General features: G+C 49.2%; 1 protein-coding gene across 3 annotated transcripts in view; it reads right to left on the bottom strand.

The window, feature by feature from the left end:
- Nucleotides 1-715: 715 nt before the first annotated feature.
- Nucleotides 716-16,261, bottom strand: part of PBX1 (PBX homeobox 1) — a 129,414-nt gene continuing 113,868 nt past the window's right edge. The window contains exons 7-9 of one of the 3 annotated variants that reach the window (XM_054384088.1): nt 9,160-9,272; nt 7,584-7,673; nt 716-808 (exon numbers count right to left, since the gene is read on the bottom strand). In XM_054384088.1, coding sequence (XP_054240063.1) covers nt 716-808; nt 7,584-7,673; nt 9,160-9,272 — 296 coding nt within the window. Of the gene's footprint in view, nt 809-7,583; nt 7,674-9,159; nt 9,273-16,261 lie in introns of those variants that run through there. The other 2 variants (XM_054384089.1, XM_054384091.1) reach the window with 2 other exon arrangements.

Genomic DNA, 16,261 nt, shown 5'->3' with positions numbered 1-16,261 from the left:
ACCAGGAAGTGCCTGCAGTTTCCCTGGGGCTGGGAATGAGCCGGTACCTTTTGGAAGCAAAGGGGAACATGCTGGCTCCTCCTCTTAAATGCACCAGGAGCTGCATCCAGCTGCCTGGTCACCAGCAGCACCCAGGGAACAGCTCGCTGAGGCAGGGCTGGGTGTGGGGAGGCGATGCACTGGCAGGGGCTGTGGCTGGCAGAGACAAGGCGGCAGCAGGGCTATGACTGTGGTTCCCTATGGAGAGGTAGTGTGAGAGACAGGGCTGAGGGGGCTGCCTGCTAGGAAAGGAGCGAGACTTGAGTGAGGTACATTAGTGGCTCCTCAGGAAGATGCCCAGCACGAGGCTGCACACTGCTTTGGGGTGGATTTGAGTGGCGGTGGTGGATTTTTGTTTTTCCTCCTGAAAATCCTTCTACCTGTTGACATTTCCTTCGGTGGTGGGATGGGGTGAGAAGGGGAAGGGAGTGGTGTTGTGGTGGTGGCAGGGAGGGGGAAAGCGGCTTCTACCCAGAAAAGAAAGGGAAGAGAGTATAAAGAAGTGTCCAGATTGGCTGAAAAAAGCATCCCGACGAAGAGAAGAGAAGAGAAGGAGTCTTCTTGTGTGTGCTGATTGGGTTCACCTCCAGTCTGACTGCTGCGGTGTTAGGAGAGGCCCCCTCCCCTCCCACCCCCGCCGGGGCTGGCTCAGCCAGGGATGCAATTTGCTGGGAGATCAGTTGGAGGTATCAGAGTGAACGCTGCCAGGGCCTTCTGTGGGGGAGGTCACCGACGACGGGGTAGTAGCGTCTTGCCAACCTCCATTAGCCTGTGGGAAGGGAGACAGAGATGTCAGCCACCAAACGGCATACCTGGCCATACTTAAGCCACCCATTCACCTTGCATCCCACTGCTTGTCCCTCAGCAGGCGCCAGTGTAGGAGACAGATGTCCCCCCTCCAGCTCCCCCAACCCACCACAGGCCATGGGCTTCCATCAGAAGAATGGGGCTGGAAACAATTCTGTCAAAACCAGGGGTTTTGATAAATTACAAATGCTCATGGGAATTCTGTCCCTGAAAAAATGCACATTTCTGCAGGAACCCTGGTTGAGGATTTTTTACCCCCCAATAGGACCTTTCCCCACATGAAAGGAGAAAATAGCAAACATCTCACTCCAGAAATTCCATCTGAGATGTTATCTGAACCTAGGTGCTATGAAAGCACCAAGCAATGGGTCCCAATGGACCTCTGAGCTACATCTCCCAGCACTGCTCTATGTCACCCATCACTGCCTTTCCGGGTACCTCTCCTTTGTTATGGTTCCTGCAAGGGGGGAAGCCATCAGCACACCAAGCCTTGTTGCAGCTCTCCCGTCACCACGATGGCGGAGTATGAGGATTTGGGGCACCTCTTTGCTCCCAACAAAACAATCCCCTTCCTTACTTTGCAGTAAAACCACAAGCCAACTTCTGCCTCCCCACGGCTGGTCTGCTGTCACCCCCTCTTTGCTCCCAACAAAACAATCCCCTTCCTTACTTTGCAGTAAAACCACAAGCCAACTTCTGCCTCCCCAAGGCTGGTCCGCTGTCACCCCTCCTCAAGGGACCCCAAACCACTGTGCCATGGAGGTGCCACCTCTATATTCCATTTGAGGGTTCATACAGCAAAACATGATGAACAACAGGCTTCTTCTCCTAAACCAGACACAGAGCCAAATTCTCCACCCTCTTGAGAGCAGAGCTACTGAAGAGCCTGGCTGCTGTAGGCAGGAGCCAGCAGAGAACAGAAGCTGCAACTCTGCACTTGCCATCCCCTTTGGAGAGGAGCAGATGCCGCACACCCAACCTCCTCTGCTCACTCCTGACATTGATTCAGTGCTCAGCTAATTAATCCTTCTGTCCAAGCTCAAGTCAGTAGCAGTCATCGTCCTGTTTCAGATGTGCCAGGCTGCTTCACCCTCTCCAGCTGCCTGTCCCGCTGCCTCCAGCGCTGAGCATCCATCACTGGTGCCACCAGCTGAGACCCCACAGACCACCAAGCAGGTAAGAGTAGGAAAAGCCTCACAGCACCAAGCAGCTGTCTGGGACTCACCAGCAGGCTGTCCATGATGTTGACCAGCTCCTGCCTGGCCAAGAGGCAGCCAACACGGGAGCAAAGAGGTGACCACAGGCAAGCCATGGGGACTGACATTTTGAGGGATGGAATCACCTTGCAGTGTGACATGCACAAAGCAAGAAAGACAGAGATGTGCGCACACACAATGGCCTTGTGTGTTCTTCTCTCGCAAAGGCATTGAGGCAACAGCAAGGAAGACAGAAATCATGGCCTGAGCTTGCCAGCAGGTTAGCAAACCTTGCTCCACTTCACCGTGGGGCAAGCATGAAACCAGGCCATGCACGGACAATACTAGCCCTGTGCGCTCTTTCCCTGTGTAAAGACCTCACCATGTCCACCGCCCCCCACTAGCTTCCACCCGCAGCCAGGCCCTGTCCCGCTATCCCTGCACTCCCCAAGATGCAATATCCAGCCTTGGACTGCTGCAAGAGGCAGCAATTACTGTAGATTATCAACCCGACAATGACAGGCCGCGTAAAAAGAGACACAGAGCCAACTCCACCGCCCCGAGACTGGCATATTCAAGTACACTTAGGACATTAATAGCAATTTACGTGCCATCAGTGAGAGAGAACCACAATAGCTGTGCTGGCAGCCTCTTATTACCAAGCCTGTTATTTGTTGGAGTTACAAGCTATAATCACAACAGAAACTTTCAAAACCCTTATCTTCCGTGACGCACCAAATCTATTTCAGAGCCGTAATTGCTATGTCACCGGAGAGTTTGCTGCTTAATGCACTCAGATGCCATTTAGTGTTTGCAGGGTCATTACAGCGAGCAGGAGGGGGAGAGCGGAGGGGGCCGCGCTGAGCAGGCCTCCGTCCCTATTGTGCTCCACTATTTTTAGTCAGGCTTTTGCATGCCATGGTTAGAAGGAGCAAGAAGGAGAACATCTTGCGTTGCCTTGATGTTTAGCAGCCTGCCCCCCTCAGAATGCTGGGAGCCCCGTGCTACTCCTGACTGGGAATCAGCCTTTTGTGTGTGGCAGGAAGTTGTGATGCTGATTATCACCTTGGTTGCACTCAGTAAGTCGAAGGGATGCTGGGGAGAGGACAACGTTGATTTGGGCACCCTCCACAGACTCCACACCCTCCTGCTCCTCCAGCCTGAGCAGGTCCAAGTTATGGGTCAAGCGATGGAAAGGAGCCCCCAGGGTTGGCTCTGACTATCATCTTGATGCCATTCTTCACTATGGACAAGCCAGAGGCAGGCACCATCAAAACTCATCCCTCCTTTCCTGGAGTTCATCCTTGTTGCTGCCACATGCAGAATGCATCCAATTCTACCCAGCAGCCTTGCCTCTCTCTGAAGCAAGGAAATCCCTTGGGAACCGACTGTATTAAACCCCTCAAAATCTCCCCTGAAGATGAGTAAGTCTTCTGAGGAGGCTGCTGCTCGTTGCAGATCCTCTGGGTAGCTTCTGCACACAGCTCTGACTTCTTCAGGAGGCGCAGAAGCTGAAGACAGAGCAATGGTCTCCATGACATCCTTTCATATGTCATCTTCTGGTGCAAGAGCATGGGCAAGTCTTTAGTGACTGTCCAAGAGGCGGAATGCCAGTAATGGATTGCTGAAGCCACTGATTTTGGTGCCCTTTTCCACAGGTCTCAGCATTTCTGTCACCTCCAGCAAATCTGGCTGGCTCTTCATTCATGGGTCTGGGAGATGCCTTTTTGCCAATTTTTGAAGACACTTTCCACTTCACATGGAGACTGTCTTGACGTCCCACCTTCTGTAACCAAATCCTTGTCTCACCAATGTGGCAGGGTGTCAGCTCAGCTTCCAAACACACCACATACCAGCAATTCTGACAGATGGAGAGTAGCCCCTAAGAGATTTCAGACCTCTGAGCTTTTAAGAGTGTATATCACTCTCCATATGATATGCACTGAAGTTCTTATTACACACCACTGAATCCAGCCTTGTCTGCCATCACTTTCCAAGAGTCATGTCAGCAGTCTTCAGAGCACACTAAGGCTGCCTTGATGGATGTAACTCAGGCACTGAGGCTCTGCTAGACCAACTTAGATATCCCAGGTCGTGATCACAATGATGAACAGTAGCCTGCTGAGGAACAGAACAACAACTTTCTTTTCAGGGCTCAAATTTTTAGAGAGGAGGGTCACAGCACAAGTGTCAAGGTCTTATCTCTTATAGGTCCCAGTGCCCAACAACAATGGATGCAAAACCGAATGGCACACCCTGCTGCTGGCCACCACCATCATGATCATAGACACTGCTCTGTAAACAGGCACAGCTCTGCACAACAGTGGTTTCCAATAAAAACCTTCTGTGAAATAAAAAATAGCCCCTTATTTTAGACTTTCATATTATCCAGAAATTAAGTTCAAAAAGACATTTCTGAAAGTTTTTTTCCTTTGACTATAGTTCATTTGTTGATCAGCAGATGGGGGCCTAAAACTTTGTGGATTTAGGGCCACCAGGCAGTGGTAGGAAGGGTGAGTTTTGGATTAGAGATCCTCTAGAGGATTACCACCAGGAAGACCCAACTTCTGCTGGAATCCACCAGAACCCGGCCATCTAACTGCTTTGAAGCCTCAAGCTCTAGGTTTCTGGGTGGGTGCAGAGGTAGCAGACACTTAACAGTGCAAAACACCTCAAATTTAAAACATAGAAAAGGGATTGGCTCAGTTTAGGGACTCCCTCCTTCCTCTCACTGCTACCCAACTCTGGGTATCCTCAGCCAGCCTCTACCAGCCCTCTGTTACCAAGAGCATCCCCATCCCTCTCTGGGACTGGTGCTGCCCTATGCTGTCTCCATCTGCAGAGGAGAAAGCAGCTGACTTCACTGTGCTCAGCATCACCATGGGCCATGCAGAAGGTGACGGCCCCAGGACATTGCCCATTATCCTGCTAACAATGCAGAGCCAACTCCAGCCCTTTTTGCCCAGCTGAGTGGCCTGTCAGCCGTGGAGCAGCAGAGCCACAGAGGGAACAGGGCTTTGGGTGGATTCCTGTCCTCAGCTGTCATGACTTACACACATTTAAAAATTCATCCTCCATCAAGGAAGGCAAACCCCAAGCATTGTCTGCCCTGCCAAGGTTTGCAGCGGTGGAGCTGGGCAACCTGCCGCTGACTTCCCAGCCCTGACGGGCTCCGGGGATGACTCAACCTCAGCCCTGTGCAGACATCGTTGTGACAGGGCTCTTGACTAGGTTTCAGCTCATCTCCTTCCAGCAGCTCATGGGGATGCTCGGGTGACACGGGGACGGCAGCTCTCTGTGTCACTAGCAGCTTTCCTCTGTATCCCATTACTCTTCCTTGGCATTAAAGGGTTCAGGGGAGAGGCAAGGAAAGCCCTGCCTGCTATTAGGCAGCCACCCTGCCTGCACTGAGCAGTTCCCCAGGACCTTACCCAGGATCAATGCTTCCCAGAGGGCAGCTGCACTTCAGGGGTGGACCAACTGTAGTCCACCAAAGGACCTAGCTGGATGCAAAGACAATGAAGTGGCAAAACCAGCTACAAGCAGGAGCATGCTGCCTGGGATACAAGAGAAGCAAAACACTTAGAGAGACAACCTAGAAGGTGCTTCCTACACTATCTACTCAGCTCTGGACTCCCTGCCTTGCTCCCCGTGCTTCCCCACAGCTTTATGGGGAAATGAAGTGCCACCTCACAAATTCGGGTGGGTTTGCCCACTTGCCACCCTGCCCCTGTCTGAACAACATCCAATTTGGGCAAATTTTGGCTCCTGCTTTCCCTGAAAACCAGCCCAAGTTATCAGATGCCATCACACCAGATCCTCAGATCCTCTGTTTGGGAAGCACAGAGTATACCACTGAGCCTCTCTCAGCCCACCAATTCCCAGTGCTGCTCGTGGCAACACTGGTTCCACCATTACCACAGTCAGAAACACCATTCCAGTTTCTCCTCATCCTATTTGGTTTTTGAGTTTCCACTACTTCTTTCTTCTTCTCTTCACCGTGGCCCTCTCCCTGCCCCGTAATCCCCAGCAGCAACCCTCCCCCCTCAGCAAAAATTTTGGCTTAACCCAGCCCACTGTTATTTTCCGAGCCAAGTGGAACTGTAATCAGCTCAGCCTCTTTCCTTGGGGGTATTTTAATTTATACAAAAGTATCATCTCTTATCATGATCAGCCCGCGATTCATTTACTCTCCAAGTATTAAAAAGCCAGAAAGGGAATAAATTCAGTGCAGGGAGAAGTTAATGCGGAACGATAGGCTCTTTCATGTGGCATTTCCAAGTGCCGTTTTTGCAACGGGCTTATGTAATGAGACATAATTATCTGCACATGTTCAATTACATTACTTCACAAATCCTCCCTGCCTCTGCTTCCTGACGTCAAGCTGCCCGCTAAGCCCTGGTGCCCGCAGGAGAGGGGAGCGCAGCCCCCCATCCCACCGTGCCCCTTGATCCGCACCTTCTCCTCACAGCACATGGAGGGCCCAAAGATGGTGACATCCAAGGTGACAAATGGCACAAGTCTTGAGTTGGGAGAGTGATGGCACTGGACAGTGCACCTCATGGGGATGTTCAGTAGCAGAACTATCATCCCATCTGGAGGATCACCACCTTCCTGTCCAGCCTGAAGCCAGAACAACCTTCAAACTCCTTGATGGAGACCATAGCAGGCAGTCACATCCAAGGCCAGTGCCCCCCTCCTCTGTGCCACCCTGGACACCACTGCCACCATCCACTCACAGCCTCCTTTTCAAGGCTGCCCTCTTCTCCCAGCTTGCTGTCACCACTGCTGAGATGGCGGACGATTGATCTGAGAAATGAAGTTGGATTGCTGTCCCGAATCTACACTGGGTTCTCCTTGTGTGTGTCTGATCGATTTCCCCCTGTGCGACACAGCTTGTCTCTACGAATTTTCATGCTAGTCAGAACCCGCCAGTGCACCCAAGAACAAGGAGAAGATGCTCTGGAGACCGCCCTCCCCCTCGCATCCTCCCCCAGTCCTGTTGGGCGAGGCTTTCCTGGGTTGACGTTGGTTGGCTTTGTTTGTTTTTTTCCTCCTTTTATTTGCAGTTGTCGTTGCTGCCAACCCCATCACTGCCACGCTTTCGGATGGCGGCCAGGGATGGGTTATTTTTAGATGGTCGCCCCAGGACGGTGCCATTGGCCTCGGCATGGAGCCATTTCTGGACCACAGCGTTTGCAGTGACATTCCCCACCGTGGTTACAGGAGGTGTCACCTGTTTAGCAGCTCCTCTCGGCCGAGCACATGTGGCCGCAGGTGCCAGGCAAACACTGATCGCCTCTGACAGTCCTAGACGCCAGCTGCCTGCACAAAGCCTGCCCGGTCGCCACTTTTTTTGTGGGCAGAGCTCTGCCGTTGGCGTGACCGATACAGAAGCAATAAACTAGGTGACCGTAAAAGCAAAGACAAGTCCTACTAAGTGGCATTCTGAGCCCCATGGCTTTGAAATAATTGGTAGTGAGAGAACGAAAATGAAAATAAAATAAAACTAGAACCCGAGCCTATTTTTTTTTTCCTTACACTGATGCCCTGCGGACTATACATCTGACTTGCTGCGAGTCCGTCACTGTATCCTCCTGTCTGGCTGATAACATGGCGAAGGGTATCCACCTAAACAGACCAAGGACAACAAAGACACAAATTAGATTGAATGAAAGGTTACTGGGCAAAGCTGCTTTGGTTCATCTTTGGCATGATAAAAACAAATAGTAACAATAATAAAATAATAATAATAATATGTACTTCAAAGAGGGAGAAAAGAGAACCACAGTAGGTCTTTTGAGAGCTGAGCCAAAGGACCAGTCCTACTTCACTTGCCACTTCCTCCCCCCCACCTGCCTCAGTGGCCTTTTCATGCTCTTCTTGGTCCCAAGCCTTGTGACAAAGAGTGGAGAGGGAGAAGAGCGTGGCAAGTGTGGCGTGGGACCTCTTAGAGAACATGACTGTGGCCAGCTCTACCATTGTGCTCAACCCATTCCACTGTGCACCATGTTCCTACCCCTACTGTCTTCCAGCCTTTGGCCTCAAAGCACTGGGAAGCTCAAAGCAGTGGAAGGAGATCCTTGGAGGTGGCCAAGCACCTTCATTGGGAGTGCCCAGGAAGAGGACATACCTACCATGGCAAGGGCACCAGCAGCTCTCATCTGGATGCCCTGTTCCTCTCCCTCCACCTCCCCAGCCCAGCCCCAGCACGCATGGCAAGCACATCTCCTTGCTCATGGATGGCACGCTTGTGCTGCGTCCAGCACTGCGAGGGGAGTAACCTTGCCTTTAGAGAGCTCTCCTTGCCCGATGCAGAAGTGTCAGAGTGGTTGTCGTCTCCCAACACAGTACAGAGCCTTAAATGCCAGAGAGTGGCAATCTGGACATTGGATGGGAGATGGGACATCTGAATGAGTTCCTGGCTATCGCAAATTCTTTCTTTTTTGCCCAAAGCATGAGTTGAGGTTTAAATAACGCTGCTCAAAGGTCCCTCATTCTGGCTGTCTGGCAGGCACATGCATGTGACTGCATGTGTTCTAGGAAGGTGGGGAGATGGTGAAGGGTAGCTTTTAATTAAAAAAAAAAAGAAAAAAGAAAAAAAGGAAAAAATCTAGCTGTGTTCTGGAACATTTCTTGCCTTTCAGCAGACGCTTGGTTCAGCACCAAAGAAGTTAGTGGAAGCCTTGTAAAACGAGACACCAGTCCATACATCTCGCCCCTTCCCTTGGAAGAATAAAGTAAGCAGAACCTCAACCTCATCTGTTTTGAGTTTGTGCCTGTTCTCCTAAACCTCCTCTCCTCCTAGTATGACTATCAAGCCAGAGCCAAATGCATTCACAAAGTGTGGGCAAGTCTCCTCAAGACCATGGTTGTTGGTTTGGTTGGGTGTTTAGTTTTGGTTTCTTTCGGATTGCATTTTTTTTTTGATGGTTGTTGCTGTTGGTTTTTTTGGTTGGTTGGTTTACTGGTTTGGTTTGCCTTTTTTAAGTGTTGGCTGGTTGGTTTCTGCTGGTTGAGATTTGCTCTTTTCGGACGTGAGGGAGAAGTGCCAATACAATCAAAGGCTCCTCCAACACTAATGCATTCACTGGCAGTACATTGGATGGGTCCCTACCTGTGACTGCACGTTGGCTCCAACCTGGGCCCCTTGGTAAGAATCCCCATTGAGAGACTGCACGCTCATGAACAAATCTCCAGAGTTTGACATGTTAAAAGAACTGGAAGAACCTGGAAAGGAAAGAGTGAGGCACCTGAATCACAGAAAGGAAAAAGATCCACCCCATGACTCTCAGCCAAGAGGAAGGAACACCATGCAAAGCAACCACAAAAACAAAACACACAGTCAGGTTAGTAGCATGAAGAACAGAGCAAGCAAAACAGAAAAAAAAAAAAAGATGCACTCTTGAGGTTATTCAAAGCCACATGTTGTTACAGCTCAATGCCAAGAACATTCTTCAACAGCTCCTCAGCTGGAGGAAGGACTCTTCATGCTTTCAACAGAGACAAAACCCAGACTAGAGAACTTGGACAGCCCTTTCCCTTCATTTCAGGGCATCAAAATCCTTCAGGATGTTTTGAAAATCTTGGTTGTTGGAGGTGCCCACCTGGCAGACTGCACTGGAGAACAGAATTACCCAAACAAGCCTCACTGTCAAGAGCAGAAGCCTTTTTAGCAGGGAGAACCAGACCCATGCTACTGTTGTTTTTGAGAAGCTCAGATTGGGGTGGGTAAATCTGCACTGTGGTGCCCTCTGCAGGGTGAACACATCGAGATACAATCCATTTCCATGGCTGGAGCACCTGCTGAGCCACAAGGAGCTCTGCAAGGGAGCAGTGTCTGGGATTTTCCTTCAGGACATCAGGAACTTATCACTGGTGGGAACTACAGTGCACCAGGAGCAAAGTCTCGCAAAAAATATTGAAGGCACCTGGGATAGAGTCCCAGTACACATCATGTTGGCAAGTGTCTTTCATTGTGATGGGCCATGAGGAAACACAAGGGTGTCACAGCCCTCCTGGGCCATCTGCCCCAGAAGAACAAGCTCTGTAAGCAAATTCCCCACTGCATGCACCCGTTGCCAACATTACTCTAAAAAATGGTAATGGGTGAGGACAGCTGGGTGGGATCAGGAGGGAAAGTAAACATTAAAAAAGAATCTCCTGCCTTTGCAGAAACAACATTTTCTGCTTTCAGCTTTGATATCTGAGCACTATTGAATGGAAGAGACAAACCCATCATGTAAGTGGCAGGTGGGGAAGGAGGGAAGGGGGTTAAAAATAAATAAAAAGATTGTATGGGATTATTTCAGAACTTGTCGTGCAGATCAGCGCGTTAAGTGTGAGACAGCTCAACGTGCAAGGTTTGGTTATATACATGACGTTAGCCTTGGAAAGGAGAGACTTGAGGGGCCCAGGTCAGCTATGCTTTCAGCTCCAACCCCAAATACACTCTCAGCTTCTCCACTGCCACTTCCAGCTTGGAAGACTGGCAACCACAGTCCTGGTGGAATTGCCCAACTATGGCTCATGCATCTGAGTAATGCCTGCCAATTCCCCTCCCTTTGCTGTAGAAGGAAGGAACACTCTAGACAGACCCCAGCTCTACCCTGGAGGTGGACCAGGAAAGCTCCTCTGAAAAAAGCCACCTCCAAGAAAGGTCAGGGCACAAGTGGAAGGTCTATGCTTGAGATTTAATGTTCACTAAACTCTTTGCTGCTCTCTTTGCAGCTGGCTCTTTTGTCAGGTGCTAGCAATTCTCAGAATTGAGGGAAAGCAGAAACACCACTGCTAGATAAAATGCCCAAGACAGTTAAGAGAGAGACTCATACTGAGCAGAGTGAGTCTTGGATCAGGACCCTCCCACTGGTGCCTGAAAAGAGCAGAGCTAGGAATAACTCATTGTCTGCGCTCACTGTCAACCCTGCCCAACCTGTTCCAAAGAGCAATCTCACAGTGCTGCATAAAACAACCAGGACTAGTCAGAAGGCAGCTGTAACCATCACCTCCTCTGCTCAGCTGGCAAAGGGCTCCTGTCACTTCCCAACCTCTCAGGTTACTTGCTATCTTAAAAAAAAAAGATAGGGAAAAAAAAACAGGGAAATGAGCTGACAGAATGAGGAGCGCCCACCCTGACACTGCTCAACTGTAAGCATGAAGATGGGCACTTCTCACATCCACAAGGATGCTTCCTACCCTGCTTTCTGAATGATCGCTTTGACCACCGGCATAAGCACAGGACAGGAACATGGCTTTGTACTCCTGTACTGGCTGAGAATCAAAGTACTTGGCAGCTACTGGTCACAAAAAGCAGAGAATAGTTTCCTCTTAAGGTGGGCAGAAACCTTTGAGATCACACAAATAATCAGTGGCAGAGCTGGGAAGAGGACTTGGGAATCCCTGAGCACCTGACAGGGCACTGCTATCACTCTGCCCCCAGCACAGCAACATTTCATCTTGCTTTCACTTACCAAAAGAAATTATAACAACAATAACAGATAAAAATGCCATAAACTTAACTGATATTTTATTAAAACTTAACAAACATGGCTGTAAAATTGAGACTGGGAAGGAGGAAATAAAAATAAACAAACAGCCACAAACTCTAGTTCTGAAGAGCACTGGTGTCTCAGAAATCATGAGGAACACTGGAGATGTCACTTCCAAGATCTAGAGGGCTATTGGCACAGGGTGTTTTCACAATCTATGTGCATCCCTAAATGGTAAATATGTCTTCTGCTGATGTGGATGCAGGAATAAATATGCGCATACCAATGGCCCCACATGTATGGATGCATCTGTATCAGAGCTGTAATTGCAGGCAGCCCTTTGTGCCACGGCTCTGCTGCTTCAGCACTCTGCTGCCTATGTACCAGCCACATATGAAAATTATGATGGCCCAAAGTCCCAGAGACATGGCTAAGAGGGGCTGATGTACTCGGGTGGCTGAGGCGGAAGGAATGCGAAGAGCCCTGAAAATTATGACTCTGGTATCCTCCACAGAGACAAGATCCATGAATACAAGTCAAATCCTTTTTCTAGAGGAGGCTCCATCATAAATCTAATCTGTCCCTCTGAAAGGCTTCAGTGCTCTTAGTTTGATCTGGGGCTCCTCAAGAACTGAGAGGTAACAACCATCTTTGAACTCTGATTTTGGCATGAAGTCCCTTGATGCTGTTGTGCTTAGAAAAGAACCCCACCAGAAAATCTAACGTTTTTCACGACTTATAGCAGTGTGGAACAGTGGTTAGTCTTCAGCATCCAGACATCTTACCGAACCCAAGACCTATCATGATTCTTTCTTAGTGTTGAGTTTCTATTAGTTTCATCACCAGCTTCAGAAAGAGTGATGGAAATGTTTAAACAAGCTACAGCAGTCAGATCTTGCCACTGGATCTTTCACTGGGTTAAAGTCCACAATTTGTAACAACAGAAAGTTGTAACAATGTCCATGAAGAGATCTCTTTTAGCCCTCATCTCTGATGAGCAAAACACACTTCAAGTTTGCCTCCAATTTAAAAACGTTCCAAGCACTGATATTTCTTCACCACATCTCCAGCTCTTCAGAGCTCCTTCAGCTTCTCTGATGTTCTGATAGTCTCAGCTTCCACCCATTGTTTTCCAGGACCTCTAACAATTCCCCTTCCCTGAAGTATCCAACAATTCAAATGGTATCAAAAATAAACAAATACAGTGATAGTGTTCTCTGGAGCTGAAATCAAGCCATCCACACCTGCTGCCTCATGCCACCTACTATAATATGAGACAGAGGTCCAGCCCACTGAACCACTAAAGCTATCTTTGGTCATATACACAAGACTCCTACTTGAAGTCAATAGCAGTGACACATGTGCTGAGAGCACAGAATTTGCCTCCCCTGTAACTTGTGTTTCTATCATGACCAAAGATAAAAGAACTTGATGCACCATGTAGCTCCTCAGCTGGGCAAAGTCACTGAGTTTGACTACAGGTCTAGAGGTCTGGGATGATCCAGCAGCACATTTGTTCTTTTTCACTTGCCAACCAGCACTCAAGACAGTAATAGGGTGACCAGAACAGCTTCTGCTGAAGCAGGGTCCTCTCCAGGGCTGTGCTCTGGACAAGCGGTTACCACAAGCGGAGGAAGGCAGAGAAGATAAGATACATTAACCAGGCCTGTGCTTGATGAAACATTTCCAAACAGCACAATTCCTTCCATCAGCAGATTTCAAGAAGATTTTTACAAAATAAAAGCAGTTAATGAGCAGTTAAAAAACAGTTCATGACAATTTTGGCTGCTCTGCATGGAAGATTTCACTGGATGTCATCACCTGTGTGTGGCCCTTGAGGACTCTGGTTGGCAAAAGGGTCTGCCCACATAAAATAGCTTTCATTTGCCATGTGGTTTTTGTGCTGAGATTGTCCAGGCAATCAAAGTGAGGATGGGGAGTTGTTAGCCCAAATGAGCCAGACATCTCAGCTTATTTGAACATCTGGCTGATAAAGCCCGACTGCGTATTCAGGATGAAAAGGTGTTTGACATTCAGGCCTGGGTGACTGAGGATGGGGGACCCTGCTTTGAACGTGCCAGATGGCTAGACAGATGCAATCCTTGCCCTTGTCAATGTGTGGCCAATCTCTTTGACTGACTGTAGCCATTCACCAATCTCCAGTAACATGGGTATCAATGCAGAGAACAGATGGGCCTGTGCAGCCACGGCAGAAATGAATTTAGCTCCTGTCCCAGGTCCCATTGCATCCAGTTCTACCTCCTCTTCCACCATCATGGCCCTCCAGGGACTACAGTGCTGGTCACTTCTTTCTTACGACCTGTCCTCTGCCTACTCTCTTTCTTTCCACATGACCTACAGTGTATCTAAATCAGAAGGTCCTATAAATTTCTGAAAAATCTGAAAAAAGAGTGAAGTCCTTGATGTAAAAGGATAGGCATCATCCATCTTAGTCCTTCACCTCCTCATCCACTTCCATATTTGTTCCACAGAATTTCAGCACATCTGGATGGCTCGTGGCCCTTGACACCATCTTCCAAATCCTTCTCAGACAGGTATTTCAGACCTAGTACGTAGAGATGTGCTTCTTGCTGCTAGCACCTACGGGACAACCTGAAGCACAGGAGGTGACAACTCCAGATGTCCTCAGGATATACCCTTGCCCAACAGTGTGACAGTGCAGGGATGCTTGGCTGAGCTGCTACATCTGCCTTCTTCAGTTGGGGAAACCTTAGCCTTACGATGCCACAGACAGAGATAATATCCTGAAGCTCTTCTAGCTGTCTTCTCAGGAGAGGACTTACAAAGCCATTCAAACCCACTGTCTGCAAGCTGATCCAGAGACTACCGCAGTGTTGACAGAGAAGCTTCACCACACTACTCTGCCACTGCTACAGTGCACAAGGAGGGTGATAGGATCTGGACCAGGTTAGAAACACCTTGCTTTGTGGGGAAGAATTATCTCCACGGCCCCTAAGATCCCCTCACACTGCTGTGCCATTTTAGCACCACTTCTACACTAGGCACATGAAAAGAGGTCAGTGTTTCTGGAGTGCAGACAAGTGAGCCAGAAAGAGGACCCAAGAGCTCAAGTCTTATCCGTTAATAACAAGACTGTTTGTCCTTCTTTGAAAGTGTAGTGTCACCCAGGGACTATCTGAGCTGTTTACTGCAGGGTACTGGCCAATTTGTCTTTGAAAGAGCCAAATTCCTGCTGGTGGGGAAGGCGAAGAAACAGCCTGGCATGGGAGCACTGTTTAACTGGGCAGGCACTGGGGAAATACTTATTCCACGAAGTGTAGACCAGCTCCAAACTCATTTAAGTATTTTGTATCTCTTCCCTTGCTATTCCAGACCTTTGGATCTGCCTGTAGTTGGAGAAAGATGGTAAGAGGAAAAACTGTCTCTCTTTGGTGCAAGCTCACGTGGGCTGCAGGACAGCATCACAGGCAGCAGGCATCTCCCTCCACAGATGCAGTTCTACCCTCCAGGCTTTTCTACACAGGAGTGTTAATGTCAAGAGACCCCACTTGACCAGGTATTTGGAGCTGTTTGGAAAGGATGACACTTTTAAAACCACAGTTAAATCCTCAGCATTTCAAACAATGGAAAGAAAAGCAGGGAAAAAAATGAAAAAGAGTCAACAGAATTCCTCCAAATCATCTGCCACATCCACCTGAGGCCTCTGAGCACCTCAGCCAAGCCACAGCAGGCAGCACAGCTTGCTCACAGGAACACTGGGCAAGAAGAAGGTGGGAGAGATACCTCCCAGCAGTATTTCTGACCTGCAACCCCTCTGCCCCTGGTGGCTCTGAGGGGCAGACCTCTAGCAAGTAACACATCTCCTGGAAATTAAGCGGTTGTAAGGAGGGACTCCTCTCCACTGCACAACCCTTGTACCACTTGCTTCTGTGCAAGGCAATCACAGGAGCCCCTGCACGGTCCGTGGATTAGCTTATGGGTGATGAACTGCTTTTTCCTTCCTTCTGGGAGGCTGGTTTGGGAAATCAGCCAGAGATCCACGCTAGTGGTTTCTCCCCTTATTTGACCCCCAGTTCTCCACTTTTCACTCCAATTTGACAGATGTGGGGGTTCTTCCCCTGTTACCTGTCACAGGCAGGGTTGTGCTCACTATAGAAGCATGTCTTGACAGAAACCAGCATTGGTATGGTGTACCACTGCTGGTCCATTTAACATCCAGCTTGCTCTGCTGCCCACCATCCTCTCTCATCCCTACTGTTTCCTTCCTCTCAGTAGCCTACCTGGTAACACCAAGGATCAGGACCTGGTGACAGAGTACCATGAAGAGACACCAAGCTCAAAGACACAAGAGTGGCACATTTCCACTCTCTCTTTGCACCGCCCCCCTCTCAAAAAACCCCAAACAAGCACACAGGTATTTGCATGGATAATCAAATATGCAGTGCCCATGAAGTTCACTTTTTTATCTCCTTTTAAACAAATCTCCATTTTCCATCACAACCAGCTGACTGCAGCCTGGGATCACTTTTGGGTTGGTCATCCCCAGGGCAGGAGCCACACATGAACTAAGCATCGTTCTCGAGTGGAGGTGTTGAAATCTGGGCAAAGTGCTCTGTGCCTTTGACCCTCAAAATAAACAAACGGAAATCACAGCAGACGGGCATGAAAGGGGGAAAGGGATGGGGAATGACTCATGGAGTTCCCTGGATCATTTGGACACAAAGGGAAAATAAAATTCACACAGAGCAC

The sequence above is a fragment of the Indicator indicator genome, chromosome 10 (assembly GCF_027791375.1).
Source record: "Indicator indicator isolate 239-I01 chromosome 10, UM_Iind_1.1, whole genome shotgun sequence".
Lineage (NCBI taxonomy): Eukaryota > Metazoa > Chordata > Aves > Piciformes > Indicatoridae > Indicator > Indicator indicator.
This window is presented reverse-complemented; position numbering and strand designations above follow the sequence as displayed.